The 25074-nt window shown below is 36.9% G+C and overlaps 1 protein-coding gene across 2 annotated transcripts in view; it reads right to left on the reverse strand.

Annotated features, from left to right (window-relative positions):
- Nucleotides 1-703: 703 nt before the first annotated feature.
- Nucleotides 704-25074, reverse strand: part of NELL1 (neural EGFL like 1) — a 938548-nt gene continuing 914177 nt past the window's right edge. For both annotated transcript variants that reach the window (XM_050755386.1, XM_050755385.1), the window contains 4 exons: nt 15740-15933; nt 5266-5442; nt 2799-3023; nt 704-1202 (listed from right to left, as the gene is read on the reverse strand). In XM_050755386.1, the coding sequence (XP_050611343.1) occupies nt 1152-1202; nt 2799-3023; nt 5266-5442; nt 15740-15933 (647 nt within the window). In that variant the 3' untranslated portion in view covers nt 704-1151. The remainder of the gene's footprint in view (nt 1203-2798; nt 3024-5265; nt 5443-15739; nt 15934-25074) is intronic.

Here is a 25074-nt window from a genome sequence, read left to right on the forward strand (position 1 = left end):
CAAGCTTGAATTCTCAGCTCAGATAAAATGTTATTTGCGCATTTTATTCATTTTGTAAAACTTAATAACTGAAAATTCTTAAAAATATGGCATTGGCTCAAGTGGAAACATTCACTGTTCTAAAATAACTTCTGAGTATACAAATAGATTTTCTTAAAGGTGTCTCCCTCACGTATATGAGAGGCAATGTAGTTTAGTAGAAAAAAGCACTGAACAGGAATTAGGAGACTTGATTACCAATCCCAACACACTGTAAATCAACTAGTTCTAAACAAATTAGTTGACTGGAACTCCTTAATTCACACTTCTGTAATATAGGGACAATACTTCTGACATGTACTATGATTATAACTTTATTAATAACTAACTGTGATGCTTTATAAATGATCAAGTACTACATGAATCTGACACAAAGGTAATTTTGCTTTCAAAGCCAAGAAAGGCTTTAAGCATTGCTGCTTCTAAATTGTGGGTTAATTTTTTTTTTTTTTTTTTTTTTTTGCAAAAGAGACAAGAGTTCTCTTTAAAATAATTCTTTGTTTTTGGTCCTTCCCTTCTTTGTCATACTTGGCTTCAGCCTGTGTAAGCTGAATGAGTAGGCATTTAAGAAGGTTCAACACTTTGAAATGTATGTATAATGCAATTGGACCCTACATATATATTTTCATCAAAACATTTTACAAGGATCTCAGCACTAAGTATACAGTAGATGGGACAAAAATCACAACAGGCAACTTTATTTTAGAATTTGATCCATAAATCAACAAAATAAATAAAAGGAGCTGAGTCTCTATTATGTTCGTACACAAAATAAGCCAAAAAATACATCAACATTTACCATGAGATCATTTAAATGTGTTTGCAAATGATCTGATAAGGGAAACATGATTTACAACACGGGAAACTTCTTTTAACAACCATTGACTTAAATGGACTGCACTGTAGGTCACCTAGACTAGGTTAGCAAGAATGAGCAAAGTGGTAGGTCCAAAAGGCAACCTCTAAACACCTTCCTCAGATGGAAACTTTGGCAATTGTCTGTGGTTAAAAAAAACAAAACAAACAAAAAACCCAAACCACCAATTCCTATTCTTAATCACGTTGGATGGTCATTTTGTCCATTCTTCTGCGATGAGTCCATTTTAAATACTTCAGTTATTTTGAAGACACTCCAAATCCACAGAACAACAGACTCTTCCATTCTGTACATCAAAGAAACATGCGTTAGCCAGTTGAGACACAGAATATAAATTCATTAGCAGTCTGCAATTTTTATACTCAAAATAAACTGCTGCATTTTGAGACAAACTTCAAGTTTATAAAACTTCAAGAAGTCGTATAAAAATGACTAGAAAAACTGCTAGGAAAAAAACTAGAGAAAGAGTAGAAAGGAAGGAAGGACTGACAGATCCTCCAGGGTACTGCTCACTGGGATTCTGCTAGCAGTGCAATTTCACACACCACCTGCACTCAATCCCTGCTTAGGAGACCTCCCTGGGATTTCCAACTTTTCACATGACCTGTTTGCTGTACTTACTCCAAGTGAGATTCTTTCCATAAATCCTAAAAGATAGCAATTTGTCATTTAAGAAGCTATTTGAAAGTACCCCTAACAATCTGCAGGCGAGTCCAAGATGGGGTCCAGTAAGGTTTGCATAAAATCTCTCATGGTTACTATGAAGGGGATAGTGCATATTTGGGTATACAAATATTTTTAAATTCATTAAAAATTAATTTTATGTACTAATATAAATATACCTTTATAATTCCATATAATAATCAAATAAGTAACAGAGGTCTCCATGTATCCTGGTCATTTAGTTCCCTGGAGCTGAAGGTACAAATGGGACCATGGATCATTTTCTATATGAGGTCTGATAATATCCTTTTTCTGTTGGGGCTACATCTTAAGATGATACTTTCCCAGAAAAAAAATCTACATTTATAACAGCATAAAGAGGCAAGTTGGGAAGCTTCCACTGATGCCTGAAGCTGAGCCAAGGTTTGATGGGACCAAGTAGACTCCTAGCTTTAACATGTTTGATCATGGGAATCTTAAACAGATGTTTTGGCAGAGATTTGACACTAACTAATGATTGTTCCAAATCAGCTACCACTCCAGCTCTTCATGAGCTTTGAAGGGAGAGAATGGTCAGTTTTTTAATCTTAATGACACATGAGGATGTCCATGAAAACTCCTCCAAAAAGACAGGGAAATAATCACTGTTAATGAAATGCTGTAGCAAGAGCTGCAGGTCCCCACCTTAGGCACTCTGATAATTAAACAAAACAAAACAACTTGAGAGGACTTTTTTCCCCTAACATTGATGGTTTAATAAAAGAACTTAGAAACTTTTCCAGGATGAAAGGAAGTTGACTGGTTTTCTTCCTTCCTCCCTCTTTCCCTCCCTCCTTCCCTCTTTACCTCCCTCCTTTCCTCTTTCCCTCCCTCCCTTCCTTCTTTCTTCTTCCCTTCCTTCTTCTTTTTTCCCTTTTTATTTAATATGCAGGTCAAAAGAGCCTAAATCGGCCATAATTCAGCCTAGAATCAATTGTCAAAATTCTGTAGTTCAAAGGCAGGAGCAATTCTTATATTTCATGCCCATTTGGAATTTGCCTTTTTACAGGTGCAGCTATGATATATTCACACATATTAAATTCCTATCAGAGGTAAATTTATGCCAGAGTTTCCACCATGTCTAGTGAACCTGTGCATTCAAAAACATCAGGAGTGGACCTCCTGCAAGTGTTTTCTGGCAATCGTTCAAGGCTTCAATATCCGCAGAACATCCCATTACCTTGCATTTACAGGTTGTGCAGGGAGATCCAGCCATCGTCCACACTGAGCCACTAAGCCTTGAAACACCATAGCTGTCCAGGCAAGTTTTTCTGATGTCATAGGCGATGTTATCAGCTAGGCAGGGATCACTGACACAGCGGGGACAACACTCCCCTTCTAAGATAGCTGTGTACTCACAGCTCAAGTTGGGGCAAGTGAGTGGCCAGCAATCTACCTCTCCTTCCTGTAGAGGAAAAGCAAAAAAAGTCTCATTATTGTTCCTATGCATAATTTTATTCCCAAGTCATATAAGGGGAATGAGAGCACAGTAATTCTCATCACTGAATGTTTCTAGTTGACACCATTGAGGATATAATATACTTCCTCCTTGAAGACCTACTACAGGTCTCACTTCTTTCAGAATGCTTTTGCCGACCATCTATACTGCAGTACACAGAAAGATCTAGGTGAGCTGCTTTGTGTGCCAAGCACAGCCTATAATTATTTTAACATGATACTTATAATCATATCATAATCAGTACAATTCCACATTAAGTTTTGAGCTTTCAGGCTTTGGGCTTTTTACTTGCTATCATGTTTAGCACAGTTTTGGTCATTAAAGGCTAATAAATAAATTATAAGATACTGTCTAGTATATAAAGAGCAATGAGTTTCTCTTAAGGTCAAAAGCAGAACCTGAAGCACTATAATATTTCAATGAGATTTAAAGTTAAGATTGGGTAATGTCAAGAGAACCATTTCAGAATGGTTTTGAATGTAACATGTGTCCACTGAACTTTCTAGATTGCAGTTCAAATGGAGCCTCTGCGTGTCTCAGCATCTGGCATCTGTGGCTTCACTGAGCTGCCCACAATAAAATTATTTCACTATGCATCTTCTTCCTCTGCTATCATGAATTACAATCTATGGCATAATACTTCACAATGTATGGTAACTTGTTTAATTGTTCAGTCATCTCCATAAGACTATGGGCTTTGTGTAGGTATAGGCCATGTGTATCTTGCTCACTGTTACATCACACAAAGTCTGGCACATGAAAAGTCTTGACAAATATTTATTATGCATGACCCACATTATTCTCAAGTAATTCATAAGTTATATGTTTAACAGCTTCAGTTTTCCTGAGAAATATTCATCTTAGGGGCTGGGATGGAAAAGGATATACTTCTGAAATTCTATTTATGAAAATTTCATGCATAAAATTAATACCAATTCTTCTGGATGCCTGATGATTCGTTTCTTGGAAAAGAAATACAATTTGCTAGTCTCATAGGGAAACTAATTCTACAGTTGTATTGATTTGTTTGTCCTTTGGTGGGAGTTTTAAAAAATGACTACAATTTTTATTTATCTGAGTCTTACTTCTCAGTTGTAGGAGTGATTAAGAAAGACATATTCTGTTAAGATTATCTGTACATTCACCTGAAGATTTTAAAAAAATCTGATGGAAATGTAGAGCATAATTTATCTGAATGCTTGTTTTCATATAGTACCCACAAAATGAGAATCATTCATGTCAGCAAATGTTAAACTGTGGACACCCAGCTAATAATATCCATTATGAATCAACTCAGAACGTTCCATAGTTGTGACTTCACATATGGGACATCACATTCCATGCCAATGTGTCCTAAAAGTCTTCCCATTGCTAGAAATCGTTGTGATATAATTTGAAACTGAAAGAACCAGGTCAAGAAATTAAGCCTTTTCTGTGGACTTTCTCAAATCTAATTATTCCATTAGTAGCCCTATATTAATATTTATAACAACCTTCATTTTTTTCTTTTTAAACATGTAGTATCTGAAAAGATTTTTCAAGGTAGGAAGTATTAACAATAGTCACTACCATACACTAAGTACCTTCTCTGAGCCAAGTACTGTATTTGTCCTTCTTACATATCTTGTAATCTTCATAACAGCTCATTCTTTCCCTCAGATGTACTCACACACCTGTATCCACTTGAGGAAAGAATAGTAAAATGCTAGGACTTACTCAAGGTAATCATGTTAAGCTAGCATGTGGGAGGACCAGGTTTAGATTCTAGGTCTCTATAATTAAATCTCCAATATATCTACTATATTTTGTTACCTCTTATATTGAAATCTTTAAGGGTTATGGCACAGAAATGAAAGATTTAGCTCTGTCAGGACTACAAGTAACTAGTCAAGGTTTTGAAAGCTTCCTTTCTTGCAGAGATTTTTCTTGATCTTGATTTCTTATTAGTAATAGCTGTAAACTGTCATTGTTTGGGTCAAATCTGTCCCATAAATATGTGCTTTTTACTTTGTACAGTGTTTCAAATACAACCTGAATATCTTTAGTCAGAGAACATGACCCTTAGCCAATGGCCCCCCAGAGCTCCCTGTATAGTATTATGAAAAAAGGGGAACTAGGTCCCACAGACAACTGAATTTGTAACCTCTTTCAGAGTAAAGGCTCAATGCCCTGTAGGAAGCAAACATACCAGACACCGACATTGCTGACAGCTATGGGTCCAATTGTCTCCACTTCGATACAGCTTGTGACCATTTTGGTCTAAACATTGACTTGTGACCCTGGTGTCACATTCTGGGCAACAGAAAAGGTCAGCACTTGGATTCTGGCAATCACAGGCCGTCCGTCGGCAGAATATCTTGCCATCCTGTTTAGAAATGAAGTTAAGGAGATTTCATCATTTAGGACATGATGAGCAGCTACACTATGAGAACTGAACTTCTTGGATTCTTAGTCATCCCCTGGCCACCTCTCATTCTGTTCAAAATTGAAGCACGCACGTGTGTTCACAGAAACATACCCTTTCTTTCCCTGATTTTGCTTGCAGAGCAGAAAAAATAAAAATAGGAACATTTCTAAGTTTAACAAAAAGTCAACATGTTTTTTGAAAATCTTTTTCAAAAGGGTTCTTAGAAATCATATTTCTAAGTAAGAAATATAATCAGCTAAAAATGCATATATGATCAATAAGTCATTTGAGTGGAAAATCATGCTCCTGTATTTCCATGATACCACTTAACATGTTCAAATACATTCATCTAACTATATCCCTGTCCCAACTGTGAAAGGAAGTCTGATTATGCCCTTTATACAGAAGAATTAACTTAAACCCAGAGAGGCTAAACCAGTTATCCAAGACGGCATAGGTAGGTAGTGATTCTCCAAGCAGCACCACCAACTGTTATGGTCTCAAAATCTTCTTCGGCAAGACCGCCTTAAAGTTGTGTACTACAGGGGGGTATAATCAGGTGCCTCTTTCCACCTTATGGCAGTTCTCCATATTGTAAGCACTGTACAATTTTTGAAGTATTGGCTCTGAGGACTCATAGTTATAAAAAATTGAAAGTCAGCAGCACTTTAGCAGTAAGATTAAACATTTTGCAATGTGTCTTTTTTTATACATCTGTTGCTTACAGTAATTTCTTAAACAATGTTCTTCATTGCTGAAAATTTAAGGTAAGACCTGTCATCACCATTCATGGTTAAAACGAATTTGTTGAGTATTTTAAAAAATCAAAGAGTCTCAGGGCTGGAAGGTACCTTAAAGAACATATAACTAAGCCTCCTGACCTACAGCTGAATCCTCTTTACAGCAGCCATATTCAAAAGTGTTCAAGTCTGTGCTTGAGGCTCTCCAGTCTTGAATTCACCACTATGGAGAGACTTTGGTGTGCATCTCTGTACATGTTATAATGTAAAAAATCAGACTTCTCATTACTTCTATCCATTGATCTGAATCCATATTTTCGGTAATAATAGAACTCCAAACACTTTGTCATATTTCAATTCTTCAGTTTTTAGAAGACAGCTCTTATGTATTCACTGAGATGTTTCACTTCTGGGTAAACACCTCTAATTTCTTGACCAGTCCCCATCATTTATAATCCTTTCACTGTCATAGTTGCCTTCTCTTTCAACAGTTTTAAGTATATATCATCATCATCATCATCATCATATTCTACCATACACTTAATACTTATCTTGTGTTATATATTGTGCAGAGGCATTTACATGCATGATCACATTTAATCCTGATATTTTGTGGAATATGAATGTATATCTCTATTTCTCAAATGAGGTAGCTGAGAGACAACTAAATCGAATTATTCAGTAACGGTCTTTGAAGAAAGAGTGAATTGAGTTTCGTGCTCACCTTTTTTTAAGCGTTGTACTTTCTTTAATGCAGGCTTTTTTCAATAAAGTCATGTGCTACACAATGAAATTTTGGTCGCTGACATACTACACATACAAAGGTGATTCTATAGAATTTTAATGAAGCTGAAAAATTCCTGTCACCTAGTGACATCACAGCCATTGTATAATGCAGTGCATTACTCATGCACGTGTTTGTAATGATGCCTTTGTAAACAAGCCTACTGAGCTGCCAGTTGTATAAAAATATATCACCTACAGTCATTTACAGTACATACTGCTTGATAATGATAAATGGCTAGGTTACTGGTTTATGTATTTAGTATACCATCTTTTTCAATCACTATTTTAGAATGTATTCTTTCTACTTATAAAAAAAGAGATAACTAAAACAGCCTCAGGCAAGTCCTCAGGAGGTATTCCAGAAGAAGGCATTGTTATCATAAGAGATGACAGCTCTGTGGGTATTACTGCCCCTGGAGACCTTCCAGTGGGATAACACATGGAGGAAAATATGGAGGTGAAAGACAGTGATATTGATAATCCTGACCCTGTGGAGACCTAGGTTAAGATGTGTTTTTGTGTCCTAGTTTGAAAAAAATGTTTAATACGTTTTAAAAAATTAAAAATAGAAAAAGATTATAGAATAATATAAAGAAAATATTTTGTACAGCTGTACAATGTGTTTGTGTTTTAAACTAAGTGTTATTAGACAAGTGTCAAAAGTTAAAAAAATTAAAAAGTTTATAAAGTAAAAAAGTTACAATAAGCTAAGGTTAATTTATTGAAGAAAAAAATTTGGTGTAGCCTAAGTATACAAGGTTCATAAAGTCTACAGAAGTGCACAGTAATATCCTAGGCCTTCACATGCACCCAACATTCACTCACTGACTCACCTACTGCAACTTCTAGTCCCATAAACTCCAATCATGGTACATGTTCAATACAGGTATACCATTTTTCATCTTTTATATGTATTTTTACTGTACCTTTTCTATGTTTAGACATACAAATACTTACCACAGTGTTACAGTTGCCTACAATATTAAGTATAGTATCATGCTGTCTAGGTTTATAGCCTAGAAGCAATAGACTATACCAAATAGCCTAGGTGCGTAGTAAGCTATTCCATCTAGGTTTGTTTAAATATACTCTATGATGTTGACACAGTGAGGAAAAAGCCTAATGACTCGTTTCTTAGAATGTATCCCTGTCATTAAGTGATGCATGACTGTATTTACTTTCTTTGAATGAACCATAATGTTGGCCAATATTGAGCTTAATGAAGACTAAAACCTCATTAAGCCCTATCTCATCTTGTGCAGTTGGCTGTTTAGGGGCAGCAACTATACAACTTGATGTTTATCTCTGTTGCATTTCATATTGTTAGATCCATTTCATCTCTCCTTCCTGTCATAATGTTTTGCAAATGCTATTTGTGTCATCTACTATAGCTCACCCTCCTTCACAGCTTAGTGACATCTGAAAACTTGATGGACTTGCCCTCAGGGTCTTTATCTACTTTATCCATAACAACGCTGAATAATCAGACAGAGCTTGCTGAGATATTTAGTGTCAGCTAAAGTGGAAACCTTAAAAGCTTTATATTCTTTAAGGAGAATTGAAAGGAGACATGCCAGCTGCATATATAACAACAGGTTGAAAAATACATTGTGTGCATTGGATCTTTTACTGTACAAATAACAAGAAATCATGGTGTTCCAAAAATATCAAGAGATGAAAGATTATACACACACATATACATTTGCATGCATATGCAAACGGGTACATAGAGAGAAAGCAAGAGAGTCTATATTTTAGCAAGTGAATTGAATCAGAGAATCCAGCTAGTCAGGACAAGGAAGTGTACTGATCCTAGGAATTTTCCAACAATAGGTCTTTGGTTTACAGCTGATATATTTTTAACTCATATTTTTAACTCATACTGCTCATATTATTTTAACTCACTAATATATTTGCTTGCGTCACCATGGCCCCAAATGACTCCCTGAAGACTTACTTTAGCCAACAAAAACTAAGCAAAGTAATGATAGCTACAACATAAAACCATTTGATCAGCTCAGCTTCCAATGGCACACTATCACTCTTCCCAAGGGTAGAAGGATCATGCCTTGGGAACCAGCGTGGCTGTGTCTGCGGCCGGCATCAAACAAAGGGATAAATTCTTTCAGAAGAGGTTACTGCACAACAGTCTATGAGACTCGATAAGAATGTCAGTTTTCTTCTCGCGTGCTGATTAAAAGAATGAATAAGAATAAATGGATAGCCTCCAGGGTTAGTACAAAATAAAGCAATTTCACATCTCATCAATTATGTGAAAATGCCAAATAGGACCCTCTTAGCTTCTAACATGTTGCAGAACAATGGCAATGTTCACTTTCCCTTTGAATTACAGGGTAACTGTCAAGAAAATCATTTTTAATAATGAAAATGTCACAGGTGGCTCCATTAATACAATGAGAATGCCATTACAAAGCATCAGCTCACAGAGCACAATCGCACTAGAAACTAAATTTGGGGAGAGTATGGATCCCACTGATGATAAGTAATCCTTTTGTCAGAGATCTTTGAGGCTCTTTCTAGAGCTTGATCTCTATCCCATGGGTGGTTTGAACAATCCCGACTTATATGCCAAAGATGTATTTTCGCAATCTTCTGCCACAGAAACTGTTTTGATGGAATTCTATACTGCAAGTTCAACGATAAGCAATTAATTACTATTGTAATAGTTAAAATGCTTCTGAATTTTAAAAAGCAGGGAAACAAACTTTCCTATCAAATAAAAAATATATTTTTTTCTTATGCCATGGAAAAATTATAGGTTTTTTGCTATTAATTATAAATTTTAATACTGAATAGTCAACACACTGATAGATTTGCTCCAGATTACATAATATCACTCATGTTTTTTTCTGCCATAGAGTTTTGAAACTTTTAAATCAAGAAGGTAGACATAGGTCAGATTATTTCTGTAAAACAGTAATATAAACTTTGGGTTGAAAACTGATGCCCACGGTCCAAATTCAACCTGATGCCTGTTTTTGTAAATGAAGTGTTATTGGAACACAAGTTCCCTTGTCCATTTACATTTTGCCTGTGGGTCTTTTTCACACTGCAATGGCAGAATTGAGTATTTGGGACAGAAGCTTTATGGTCTACAAAACATGAAATATTTACAACATGACCCTTTAAAGAAAAAACCTTGCTGATGCCTGATATAGACTATGAAATTAGGGCTGGTGATCTAGACGCACCTATTCTACTCTCTCACATACAAATTGAGCTGTGATTTCCAATCTTTTTACAAAGTATTAATTTTGCTTTCAGGTCACAGCCCACAAACTAGTCCCTTAGTCCTAACACCTGGGGTAGAAAGACATTTAGCAGTCATTTTATCCAGTTATCTCATTTTAATGAAGAGGAAACTAAGCCCAGAGAGGGAAATGCCTTTTCCATGTAGAAAACTAATAACAAAACAGAAACTTATCCCTAACCTGAACTTTCATAACAATGATTTTTCACTATGATGCATCTTTGCATCATGAGGAGGCTAGGGGATAGAAAAAGCTAATCTTAGATAAAGTGATATCAGAAGGATTCTTGGGGCAAAGGTTTTCAAAGTGGCAGCCCTCAAACCAGCAGCATTACTATCTCCTGGGTACTACTGAAAAATGCAAATTCTTGCACCCCCACCCCTCCCCAGATCTACTGAACCAGAAAATACTGAGGGTAGAGCCAGTGATCAAAGTTTCACAAGCTCTGCAGGTGATTCTGGTGCAAAGCTTCAAAATCATTGATGGAGAAACAACATCACCCAGTCAGATGGGGAGGTAGCATGGTGTAACATTCAAGCTCCTGCAAAGACAAAGCAGGGTTTTGAACTGAAAGAATTGGGGAAACAGAAAGAGACACCCTGTTCCTTTACAGGACCCCTAGAGTTTTGAGTGCCAAATGAAACCTACCAAATAAGTTCCTCTTTCCAAGGAAAAGAAACACAATCTTGCAGCTTGCACAGCTAACTCCAACCATCAAAACCACCATAGATAAAATATTTATAATGCTGCTATTGGGTTCAAAGAGCAAGGTAAAGCATTTTTATGAGCAGTTTTCTGGAATTCAGAGAGGTTACTTCTATCCTGGCCCCAGGCACAGGCCAGACTCTTCCCTGGTTGCTTCCTGTGAGTAAGTGCGATTCTTAGGAAGGCAGGACCAGTGTGCTGACCGCTCCTTGTAGATCAGATTCTTTCCTCCTTGCCAGTAAAGGGATACATGAGTGCTTTTGAGAGTGTCCCTGGCATGACCATCTTCAGTTCCTGGAAATAGGTTTATATAAACCAGGTCAAATGGCCATGATTCCAGGCAATCGCATGGAAAAGGTCTTCTCCACTTTACCTTTCCTTTCCACAGTAATTCGTCCCTGACTTTATTATAACATGGAAGTTTACTGGCTATTTACGGTATCCCTTTCCCTACTCCTCTCTAACCCCCAGAAAAATTCAAGAACTAACGCTGCTCAAGTCTTTAGTATTATTGTTTTCAAGATGAATGCTACTCACATTTTTTAACTGTATGAAATCATAGAAACACTATCTGGCCGTCATAATTTGCTGTCTTCTTCCCACTAGATTATCCAGTTACTACTCATAATAGGATAGGTATAGGTATAAGTGTACATGTAGGTATAGATGTAGTAGCACACAAGCCCAACTTGCAGACCCTGGTTCTTATGCTTATCAATGGCACCTGAATCCTATTCACCTGAGAAAATGGGCAGCTATGTCTCAAACTTGTTAGTCAGGAGCTTCTTTTTTGCCCAGAGAATAGGGAAGACATTACCACAGACACTAAGTCTCTAGCAACATCAGTCATCAGGACCCATTTTTCACTTCTGCATTTTCTCCCATTAGATGTTACTTCTCTATCCCTCTTTCAGGTTTTCATCTTTACTCCTCTGAACCTTTACCTCAGCCTAAGTGATTTCTTTCTCGTTAGCGTTTATCTGCTCAGGTCATCCATCATGCTGTCAATCAGACCTTGATTGGGCCCTGCCAATTCCAAATGTAAAATCTCTTATGATCATTTGCTGCCCACAGGATGAAGTCTAAATTCCATGGCCTGGCTCTGTCTTCAGCCTTAATCTCCCAGCTCATCAGTGACTATACCCTTCTTGTACTCTTTTTGCTCTTGATATTTTAAGCTCATCATTCACTTCATATTTCTAACACAACATACGTTCTTATACTTCTGCATCTTTGCTCTTACAGTTCCCTTTTGTTTGGGATTCACCTTCTCCTACATCTCTACTTGATTAAATTCCTCATCCTTTAAGGTCCCCTTCAAAGATCACATCCTCTGTGAAAGGCTTTCCCTGTTCGCTTCTGCATCTTCCCAGAGTAGAGCATTCAGTCGTCCCTCAGTATCTCTGGGGGATTGGTTCGAGGACCTCTGCACAGATACTAGAATCTGCAGATGCTCGAGTCCCTTAAATAAAATGGCATAGTGTTTGCATATAACTGCATAGTATTGCAAACCAGCTATGCATATCCTTCCATATGCTTTAAATCATCTCTAGATTACTAATAATACCTAATAGGATGTTAATGAAATATTTCATTATTTTCAATTTGCATTATCTTTGTTTTTTAAATACTTTTGATCTGAGGTTGGTTGAATCCAAGAATGTAAAACCAACTATGCTTCCCCTTTCTGCGTTACCACAGCAAATTTTTCATAGCTCTACCATATATGACAAGTGGTTGTTTGTGTATCCATTTCCGTCTTCATCTCCACGATCTGCAACATAAACACAACTACTCATACTAAAATACTACATTTCATGGAAACGAATAAGCTGGGGATGTCACTACTTTCCCATGTAGCACAGGCAGAAACTAAAGATGTCTTCCTAAAGTCCTGGACAAATTTATGAATGGAAGAGCCACAGATGGGTATCTATGAAAAGAAGCTGGCCTGTAACCAAGATTTAGGGATCAATCTGAGAAAGACAACCGTTTTTCTTCTGGGTTTCTGTGGTTTAAATAATGCTGCAGGGACATAAGTTTTAAGCTGTGCAGCAACCTTTCTGTACCTAATTAACTAGGTGGTCTAAAGATGCACAAAAACATTGTCACTACCAAGGAAGTGCATAGCACTAAACAAAAGCCCAAATCCATTTATGCCAGCCTAGCTTCATCATTGAACTCTATTCATCCGTGGACGTTTTTCAAGGCCTTTTTTTCAATTACCATGAAACACTAGTAGCTAACCTGGTGTGCTGACTCTCAAAAGGGAAAGTAGCCTTTTAAAAGAATCTTAACTCTACTTCTTTCAGCAGTAAGCCTTGACCTTTTGTTGGTTTGTGTAATTCTGTTGTTGCATAGTTTGATGGTATTTAAATTTGAAACATCAAGGATATGATTGAAAAGATAGTACTTTATACCCCAACCTTGGTTTTATTTCTTAGCTTCCAAGATGATGCCATTACAGTCATCCATTTGGATGTGTAAGTATTGGAGATATTTCTTATCAAATTGAAATAGAGCACTTTCAACTTCAAATAATAGAAACAAATAAGGAAGGCCACAAACAGTTCATTTTATAATGGTGACTTACAGAATCTGATTTAGGATTCTTAATTGAGCTCCTAAACCAGGCTCTCTTCCTCCTCCACAACCTCTGGGAAACTGTGCTATGAGTACATGTAGAACACAAACAAACAAAAGATTTATGTACAGAAATCTGCCTGTACTTTATTCAGAAATTGGGGTGGTTTGCAGTGAAGGTGCATCATATTAACAAAATTAGATTACAAGAATTGCTTATCCCCTGTGGCAATTTCAGTCTAATTCTCGTAAGACTTTGGAAACACTTTAGGATCCAAAACAGAATAATCAATTTAGGTTGCTTGGATTATTAACACAGTTAATTAAAGAAGCTCTGGGAAATTTTCAATGATTAGTAAGTTTCCTGCTTCATTATGGCTTAAATAAAACAAAAACTGAAAGAAGAATTTTACTCTCATACTAGTCAAGACTCCACTAATGTCCTTTGCCTATTCCCCAGGTACTGGGGACCTAGAAAGCCCAAAAAGGATATGGGGATATGTAATGATCATCCTCAAAAGTTTAATAACACAACATTTTCTTGAAATGATCTAGCAAAGAATTCACCCCGATTCTGCTGGCTGAATGGGAGACCTAATTGCCATCCTCTTCCATAAAGAATTATGGAAATATTCTAGCCCACGATGAGATTTTTCTTTCTTAAAAATTTTTGCCCTTTGAGTCAGCACCATGTAGTTAAATATTATACTTAATAACTTCAAAACCCCTTGAGGGAATGTCTCACCAGTCACTTACATACAAGGAAGTCCATGGAATCTAGTTGAAAGTTGAGAGTCGAAAGTCTGAGTTGAAAGTCTGAACTCAGTCAAGTTAGATTTCCAGTTACCTAATTAGTTTAAAATACACCAATAAATATCATCTGTAGAGTGTTACAAGACATCTGACAAGATGGAAAAACTATGAACTCTGAGCCAAGCAAGTGGAGTTCAAGTCACAGCTTAGACATTTATATCTCTAATATTTAGGGCAAGTTACTTTATCCCATGGAAATTCAGTTTCGCTGTCTTTTAAAGTAATGTTGTAAAAGGTAAACATGCTGCTGCTTTTTTTTTAAATTTCAGGGTGGCTGAAAGATAGCAAGTGCTCCAATAAGGGAAAACAAACCTAGATTGGAGTGTGGGAAACTAGGTTTAAGTGAAAGGGGAAAAAACAGGTGTTGGAGGTAATGATCTAGCACTTATAACATGGCCCTCCTAACTAGGTGTCCCCAGGTCTGTGAATGTGTGGCAGGTGAAGGCAAGTGGATGAACTGGATGATTTCTTAAGGCTCATTTCAGTTCTGTTTCTTGGGAGCACACTGGGAATTTATCAGGAGACTTGGCTCTCTAAGAGGCTACTAAGCAAGTAATTTCTCTTGGTTCCCATGCCCATAAAGCTCAAGATTAAATAGTCTCATCCCAACAGACATAGACATACAAGGCAAGAGCTACAGTAGAGCAATAACAAAGGAAAATAAATAGGCAAGATCAATAAAATAAAAAATAAAACACAAAGAGATCAAACACTTTAATAGATCCATTTTGCAAAGCATAAAGCAAAACCAAATGATGACAGAATTTTATTTTCATAAGCATTAAACTCACTCCCAAACAACTTCATATAAGGAATGGCCCATCACTGAGAATAACAAAGAAGACATCAATTTCTAAGAGGCCTCATACTATCATTATCATTTGTTAAAAATGAAAATTCACCTGTCTCAGCACTGGATGCAAGTCTATTGGCCTTGCTTTTCTAGATGATGTCATAAAGTGAGCAAGTTCATGCAGGTGGTTATTTTAAGCAAAGAGTAGTTTTAATCAGCAAGTTTGTATAAGTGTGGGATGAGGGCTCATTAAAACTCTCACCCAACCAACCTTAAAGGCACTGTAGGCTTTCAGTGGGAGGACTATCATTGGCTTTTCTGCCCTGCTTCCCCTTCCCTGAAGTTCCTGCTCAATCTCACACCTCACTTTCCACTAAGAACACAATCAATTCAAAGCAGGTTTCCCTACCCTTTAGCATCATCATTAGCTGTAGTGTAGGTAAGAACAGACGCCTCTTTGGGAACTACAGTCAACAGCCAGAGGGAGAGAGGTAGGGAGGCAGAAAAGTGAGGGAAGAAGAGAAAGAACAGTTTCAATTTCTGCTGCACCACATCAGCCTCACCTTGCAGGAGCAGACAGAACACCTGTCTTCTTTCAAGGTCCACACCTGGCCATTGCGCTTCAGCCCCCCTTCATGAGGACAGTCACCAGAGCAGGAGGGCCCAGAGGGGCAGAGACAGTCAAAGCCCCCTGCCAGGTTGATGCAGGCAGAATCGTTCCAACAGGTGTGAGTTCTTAAGGCACATTCATCGATGTCTGCAATATAGGAAGCACAGAGGCTTAGAATCTAGCCAAGGGAACTGAGAACAAACCACCATCATTTACAGCAGCATTAACTAACATAATTGACCGTTTACCTCGTGCCAGGTACTGTGCCAAGCTATTCACACGCATTATCTCATTTACACTGCAAGTCAGTTCTGCTCTGTGTGGGAGGATCTGTCCTTATTCCTATTCTGCAAATAATGGAGCTGAGGTTTATAGACTTAAATAGCATGACCATTGTCATACAGCTAGTGAGTGGCTGATCTGAGACCCAAACCTACAGCTAGCTGCCCGACTCCAATTACTAAAACATCCACTAGCAGTTAGGAAGTTCTCTTAGGATATTCTTAAGAACGATTTCATCCAGAGGCCATAAACACTGTTAATTCATTAACAGTATACATATACCCCCATGCAGATCTGAGTCTTTTAGAAAAGATGTGAATATATTAGCCACTGAGTAGGAACAAGTGGGCAATTTGGGCAACCTTGAGACAATTAGACTGCTCCTAGATCCTACCACCAAAGTTTGAAGGAAGTGGGAACAATTCTTGGTAGGTGCCTTTTATAATCAAAGTCTTACTATCGTAATGGCCAGGAGAATATTTGCCCATGCATAAAAAATAATATCAGAGCTACATGGATGGATGCTGATGAAAGACATAAATATACTGTCCTGCTCTTTTATTGACAGTAAGAATGGAATAAAAACATAAATCCAGTCAGCCCATTCTGACATTTAAAGCTTGAGCGACCTTAACAACATCTCAAACACAAACCTGTCCAACCCTGGCTTAAGTCCTTCCCCAAAAGGCGTTCCATTACCTTACAAAATACCTGATTCCACCTTTGAATAACTCTTTTGAAAATGTCTCCCTTAAACTGAGATGAAATATATTACTGAGTAACTTCTACTCATTAGTAGAAGTACTGAGACTTAGTGTCTGAGACCATTCAGGAAGTGTCTACGAGTTTACTTGGTTTTAGTCTATCTGCTATGTGCAAGTTTCTTTGCACATCATGCAATACAAAGTAGATGACATTAAGAAATTCTAATATTTCTAGAAGACACTTTTTTTCCAAGATCTACTTTTTGGCTTTGTCTTACCAATATTAGTTTTAGTCAAGACATTTCATTAGTGAACAATGATTTCTCCTTTGAAAATTACAGAAAAGATCTCAAATTAAGATGCCTGTATGCCAAGTCAACTAAAATCAAGGCTCACTATATCTGCTCACTGTTACTAGTCATGCACACCCCATTCTAAGTTTATTTCTATTTGAACATATTGTGCTCCTTTCATATAGCCTCTCTTATCTCTTCAATCTTCTTTCATTTCTCTTATTCTTCTCAACTAAAAGGAGTTTTAAATGTGGGAGTATGGTGACCAATGTTTGAAACCAAGCTCTTACTTTTTAGTTGAGTGCTTACTATGTATTAGTCATTTTACACATAACAGTTGTATATTCTTTGACATGCTACTTTGTTTTTCTCTCATTTATCTTCTATATACACTATACCCACCCAATGTATGGTCTTCCAAAAATTTTAAACCCAGCATAGCATATAAATGTCATCTAACACTTCAATTGTTATCTTGTGTGTCCCCTCCCTTTTCATTCAAAAGCAATGAATACAAAATTTCAGTTTAACAGAAGGTATAAATTGAAGAAGATCTATTGTCAAACATGATGACTGTAGTTGATAACAAGGTATTGTATTCTTGAAAATTGCTGAGAATATTTTTGTCACAAAAATAAGTGTATAATGTATGTGTGTGTGTGTGTGTGTGTGTATATATATATATATATATATATATATAATGTAGCTTATTTAGCCATTCCAGAATGTATTCCTATTTCAAAACATCATGTTGTATACCATAAATATATATAAAATGTATTTAACTGAATTTTTTTAAAAAAGCAATGGGAAATCCACAAAGAGGCCATATTGTTTCCTGTGAAGCAACTGTGTCTTAAAACATGTTTTTTCTTATTATGAGAGTATTCTCTCTCTTTACTTTTTCTTGGCCTATAGGGAATAATATAAGGTATAAATTAATTAATTGATAAGCACTTTCCTTCCTGTACTATTTTCACTCCTACACAGTCTTAAAAATTCAGGTTAAGCATCACCATCTCTTATATGGCAAGACAGTCACTACAGATTTTTTGTTTTCTCTGTACCTTATGCACAATTCTATCCTTGCATTCACCTCTCAGGAGTTACATGTTTAATATGTCTACCTCCAGAGAGAGTGAGCTCATTGAGGGCAGACAATAAATTTTATTTCTCTTTCTCTCCCCAGTGCCGAGTATAACAGAATACTATATGGATGTTCAATTTATTTATTCGATTTAACTTTCTTAGGAAATCCACAGACTGAGACTATTATAATGCCTACTTTGCCAAAATTCGGTCTCTAGAGTGTTCAATAAGCATAAGGCATAATCACAACCCTGCCCTTCAGGGAACACATTTTGTTGTTGAGTTCTCATCTGTGAAGGCCCTTGGGTCTAATTTAAAGTAGAAAAAAATACAGCAAATTAGTAACCATATTGGAGAAGGGGCAATGCCCTGCCCCTTGCCCAGGAAAAAAAAACATTTGATTTTCTGTCAAACGCTTGAGAACAAGAGCAGAGGAAGCATTAACAAATGGCTCCAGAAATTGTCTGGAAGTATAATTTCAACCCACCCACCACCAGTGGCTACAAAAGGGTCTGTAATTTATGGCTTTCTCTAAAATAATCTCTAAATTGACAACTAATGCCCGGCTATATTATGCTTTTAAAATATTTGGTTATTTGGCATTTACAAAGTTGCAAATATATTGGTAGTGATTTTCTCTCATAAATTAAGAAGCCTGAGCATAAAGATAAACATAGCTATTGTGCACAATAAATACAGGGCGCAAAACCAGGATTTGCTTTCACTTCTCCAGAATGCAAAGATTTCACAGTTGAATATAGGACCATATTGCCTACAGAGTTCCATGTAATTGCTTTACTTATGATACAAAAATCTAATTCTGCTTCCATGCAATTTAACAGATTTATGGAAAGCCAGATGTTAGCAATTATGGAAACCAACATTATTCATATTCTTAGTAATACAGACCTGTTTGCTCTGCACAAAGCCAACTTAATCTATTATACATATCCCAAGGCATCCAACGGGAAGAGGCACCCTATTTACATATTGCAACTGTTGTTCTGTGCTGAGCAAACACAAAGTTATTCACCCATGAGACTTACCCAAATCATCAGACAGGCCTCCCAATGACAAACAGGCAATGAAATAAAAATTAGACGAAGTATTTGAGTATTTCATACTCAAATCTATTATCATTAGAACGTACTTGTTTTTCTTATTGTAAATAATGGCTGACTGTGATCTCTCTGTGTTTCTTCTTATAAATTCATTATTCAAATGCTTCATGCTTAAATGAATTTTTTTTCAATAAAATTCCATGGCTAAGCTTGCATTTGAACTAATTTTCTTGCATTAGCATTTTCACAATTTCTGAAAGCTGTTATTATTGTACTCATTTTTGCTCTTTAAAAAAGTCTAGTTGTATCAAGTCAATCTGCTTTCATCTTTGATGTGAGGTTTTTAGGTTACTTGGGCATGTAAGAAAGTATAATTCAGAGATGTTTAGATCAGCAGCAATCAAACCAATCCCAATCTACATGCAATTTTCCTCCCCTTCAAGACAAATGGCTCTGCAGAAGTTTTAATAGCATAACCACTGTATTAGTACTTGCCTCGGGAGCTAACACATCTACAGGTTGATTTCAGAAATCAAAGGAAACATTTTACCAACAGTTTGGTAACAGGTTAAAGGAATGAACTTTTTCATTACTCCATATTCTTCTTTCCTGAATAACTTTTACAGCACAACTAGTCTTATTTTCAAACTCAAAACAGGTGATGTGTCAGAAAACAAAATTTTACCTAGGGTTGGAAGATACAGCTGTGTGTGTGTTCCTACTTGGAAATCATTATGAGTGGCTCAGAAATGAGAACAGAGCTTGGGGGTTTATTAATGACAGACAAACTAGAGCACAGATCCCTCTCCAATAGCTAAAGCAGTATTGGTTTTTTTTTTTTTGTTTTGTTTTTTGTTTTTTGTTTTTTACAGTGGCAAATAGAAAATTATGGGGGGAAATATACACATTACACATTAGCAAAATAAGTAAAATAATCAAGTAGCAAAATCTGAAGTCTGATGTAACTTGCAAAATAAAAGACTACTGAAATTTGAACCTGCACAATAAATTCAAATCCAGGATAAGCGGTGGCAGCCATGCTCTATCATGTGCTGGCCATACCACACTTGGATACTGTGTTCCCTTTAGCACACAGACTATGAAGAATGAGGTTGACAGTTAGAACACATCAGAAGAGATCCATTAGCGTGATGAGGGGCTCAAACTCATCTCACTTTGGCAAAACACAAGATGTTCAGTCTGAAAAGACAAAGACTAAAGGAAGAGGTAAGTGAGCGATAGCTTCATCTATTTGAGATGCTGCTATGTATCTTTCAGGAAGAATTTTCAACACCCCTTTAGCATTAACTCTTCACTCACTGTTCCAGCCCCAAATCTTTCCTGAGTCAGGAAGAAACCCTTTCCTATGGTGTTCCCTTGTTTGGTGTATAATTTCGTTACTCTGCAATGAATCTTCCCCTTTCTTTTAATTAAGGAGACTCTCTCTTTTGACAAAGGAAAAATAAAACACGTTTTGGCTCACTATTTCCTTGATCCAGATTTTATTTCCTAGTATCTACAATTAGCAGCTATCCCCATTTACTCATTTTCATTCTCCCCTGAATGTGTGTAAGCTTCCGTGGGACCCTCTTCTCAAAGGCTAAATCTTGAAGTCTCTCATAACCACTTGTTTGCAAAATCATCGCTCTTGCTTAAAAATATTATAACAAATATTGTTATTATTTCAGTCTAAGAGTTCTCTCTGTGACCCTTCTGGAATATAATATTGCCCTCTTCATCCTATTACCTCTTCATTAGTCACTAGTACTCATCAATGAGTAAATGAATTCCCTGCATATTTATTGAACATCTACTGCATGCCAGATACACTGCTAAGTGCTGCAGATACAATGGTCCAAGAAGCCAGATATAGTCCTATGAGTATTGACTTTATAATTATCTCTAATTAAAAAAAATTATTTACCTTTCCTAAGTTTCCATGTCTGATCCTTTCTTCTCTTTCTCCTTAGTGGAAGAAGTATAGCATACCAATTGAAAGCTTAAGCTTTGTAATCCAGAAACTGTGGATACCAGTTTTCCTGGCACTGAGGGAGTTTCTGCGATAGTTGACTTTCAGCGTTAAAACTGAGAAAGTTCCAGCCACATAGGGACAAGTGAGTCAACTTTGTCCCAGTCCCATCCCTGTAATTTATTACTTGTATGATTCTAAAAATTTACCTAACATCTCTGAGTCTTGGTCCCATTATGTGAAAAATTTAGATAAAAATATACCCCATAGAAACATCTGGGTAAATACATGATATGCTTGTCATGTAGTAATTGCTCAAAAATGATTAGTCACTATTATTGTTGATCTTGTTCCTATTGTTTCCATAATTTTTCTCTCATAGATTTAACCTCATTTAATGAATTCCACTCTCCCATCTCTTCAGGACAGATACTTAAACATACTCAAATCTGCACCACCAGTCCTGATCTCTTATGATGCAGCCAGCCCACACATTCATCGATTTGCCAAGGATTTCCATGTGAATTCTGAATTCTCACACGAATTCACATGGGTTTTTTTGTTTGTTGTTTGTTTGTTTAAGACAGTCTCACTCTGCCGCCCAAGCAGAAGTGCAGTGGTGCTATCTCGGCTCACTGCCAGCTCCTCCTCCCAGGTTCAGGCCATTCTCCTGCCTCAGCCTCCCAAGTAGGTGGGACTACAGGCGCCTGCCACCATGCCCAGCTAATTTTTTGTATTTTTAGTAGAGACGGGGTTTCACCGTGTAGCCAGGATGGTCTCGATCTCCTGATCTCGTGATCCACCCACCTCGGCCTCTCAAAGTGCTGGGATTACAGGTGTGTTCACATGGTTTTGATTAGTACATTGGCTAGCCATACCCAGAAATGTTAACATTAAATGCTTTCTCTGGGCCTTAATCTGATGTTAAGTGAAACGTGTGGAAAAACAATTTTCTTACACTCCATGAACTTGCTTTGGTCACTAATTACATTTTATTTATAGGATGTACAAATTTAGGTGTTTTACTGTAGATGAAGAAAAGTTTCTTCTAAATTAATCAAGTTGGTTTACTTTCTGCTATGAACAAGTCATACTTCTTTAGTGATTAAATCTGCTTAAAATCAATACAGTTCTAACCAGCAGAGAGAATAAATAAAAAATCTATAAATATTGAAATACTTGCTGTTTAAAGAGAGTTTTACTGCACAGAGGCTACAGTATTGATGTCAACAACCCATGATTTATATGTTTTTATATATCTGCTTACGAGTAGGAGGGTGGTTTGTATTATTGCTACAGTCTACTAAATGACTAATACCAGGCCATACACATTCCATTGTTATAGCCATTATATTGTTTAATGTCTTTAACAAAATTTCATCCTTTGATGAAAAGAATTACTTTCCCTGCATTTTAATTTTATGCTGCCTACGTCAGCTTTATGTTTTCTTGCATGCTTAGCTGTAAGCATTCTCTTTTCTATCTTCCTTACCCATTCACATTTGTAAGATTCTGGTCTTATCTTTGTGTCTCTCATAGCAGCTTTTACAGTGTCTTTCACCCAGTAAGAAATGCATAAACATTTGTTACGTTTAGATTTGGTGGAGCTGTGATTGAAAAAGAACCCTTGCTTTTGGATGGCCCCAGGCTTCTCTTTGGTAAAATTTAGGAGCTATATAAAATGTTTTCTAAGATCTTGTCCATTTCCAATTTGATATGATTACTTTTCATCTCTGTAAGGCTGAGCTTGTAATTCAAGTGTTAGAATATGAGTGGTGACAGAGAAAGAGCAGAATAGAGGTGAAGGAAATAACTAGCCTTGGGACAACAAATGCATTTCTTAGAATTAAACAGTTCTCTTGGACATTCCATAATTATTGAAACATTTCTGCTCTCCCTTAACGAGCATTTGCAAGCAAGTGCCAATGAGGGGAAGCAACAAAGGAAGAAGCATGTTTTTCCTGTCTGCATTGAAGCCTTGGCAATGTAATCCTTGGTGACAAATACAATCCAGCCAAGGTGAAAACCAAAACTAACTCTCTATTTTGACAGATCATTCTCTTAAGCAAGTTGTCAGATGAGGAATTATTTCTTCTCTCTTCTAAGCCAAGGAAAGGTCTTAGGCAGAGGGAGGTTACAAAGTAATTTCATTCACTACAAAAGGCATCCTGCAATTTACACAGAAGTCAAAGGTCTAAAAATATTGTCAATGCAGCAATTCTCAAACCAGGTCTTAATGTAAACAACAGGAGGGTCAGATTACAGGAGCTAAGAATTCCAGGTCCTTTCAAGCGTATTATTTATTATTTCCTTTCACGGCCCTGCGTATTGTAGTTCCAAACTTCTAAGGGGTAGTCAAGGCTTTTCCAAAAACTGCCCTAGTAGTAGGGGAGTTAAGACATTGATCAAGAACAGTAATTTGAACTACCATTCCAAGAAGGGCAGCATCTTCAGAGAACACAAGCTAATTAATGAATCTTTATTTGATCTCATGGTGTCTTTTCTTGGAGGATTTTATCCCTTTGAATCTTGATCCTCTCTTCATATTTCTTCTATAAAATGCTAAACAGCTGGTTTGGTAAAACAGCTCTGGGGCTTCCCCCTATTTTGAAAGGAAGATTCTCTGAAAAGATCCACAAGGCCTTTGTGGGGACCAGGGAAAAGGAAGCACAGAGTAGAAGACTTGAGTCCACTGCTCTAGACTTTGGAGGATCAAATTCTCTTTAATTTAAATTAGTCTTTTTTTTTCTGTAGTTCTTACCCTAAGGAAGGTAAAACCATATACACCAAAGCTAAGTTCATTTCCAAGGAAAATCAAAGTAGGCGACTAACAAAGGTCCTATCCATGACTGAACACTAGTCAGACTCCTCTGAGCAGACTCTCTGATAAATGTTTTTGTCCACCCCATTAACCAACCCTCATTAAAAGACTCAAACAGGCACTAACGTGTTTTCTAATGACTCAAGGTCACATCACCAGGATGGGAATTCCAAACCCCATAAGTTTCTGACTGGAAAAGGTAAAGGCTGCCAAAATAATTTACTGTTCGTTTCAGCCAACACTTGAAAATAGGACCCCTTTCCTAGTCGCTGTGGAGGAGTTGAGTCTAACTTCCACAAGTGCCACTTAGCAAATTCAGGTGAGTTTCACATGAAAAACCTACCCTTTCAGCTTTTTGTAAATTCCACTTTCCTGACTCATGTTCAAGCCCCTGCCTCACTCTCTTTCTACTCCTTTATTCACCCTTTAAAACACCCAGTCATTTCTGCACAAATTGAAGTTCATTTCTGTTTACATTGGGCCCTCTTCCCTACTTCAATAGTTTATTAGGGATTAAAATCTGTTCTTACTAGTGTCCACCTTTGGCAGTCTTTCATATTTACCTTTGTAAAATCTTTACTACTGCTGGTATCTTTAATGCCACTCAGGGTGCCAGATTAAAAATAAAAAGATTCTGACAGTTCAACCCTGGTTGAGCCCAGCTTATCAGGATAAGTTGCAGATGGGGGCCAATGTATTCATCAATAAGAAAAATGATTGCTCTGAGAATCTTTATAAATTCACTTTTCAGCAAATGTAGATTTGCTGTGTCAGACACCATTCTGGGAATTGGGAATATGATAGCAAGTAAAACAGGCACAATTCCTGCTCTTGGAAGGTTAAGACTTAATAGGGGAAGACAACAGATTCTTGTATCTTTCATGTATCTTCCTCAAGAACCTGCAGATGGTTTGCTATCCCGGCCACCCAAGGTACTTTTATTGAGTTATGATTAATTAACACATTTTGATGTAACAGAGATTCCTCTTTTGTTATGCATAATAACAATGCCTTAGTAAACTCTTATACATTATACTCTTTAGAGTTTTCAAAATCATTTCAAATTCAT

Source organism: Macaca thibetana, chromosome 14, assembly GCF_024542745.1.
Source record: "Macaca thibetana thibetana isolate TM-01 chromosome 14, ASM2454274v1, whole genome shotgun sequence".
NCBI classification, from domain to species: domain Eukaryota; kingdom Metazoa; phylum Chordata; class Mammalia; order Primates; family Cercopithecidae; genus Macaca; species Macaca thibetana.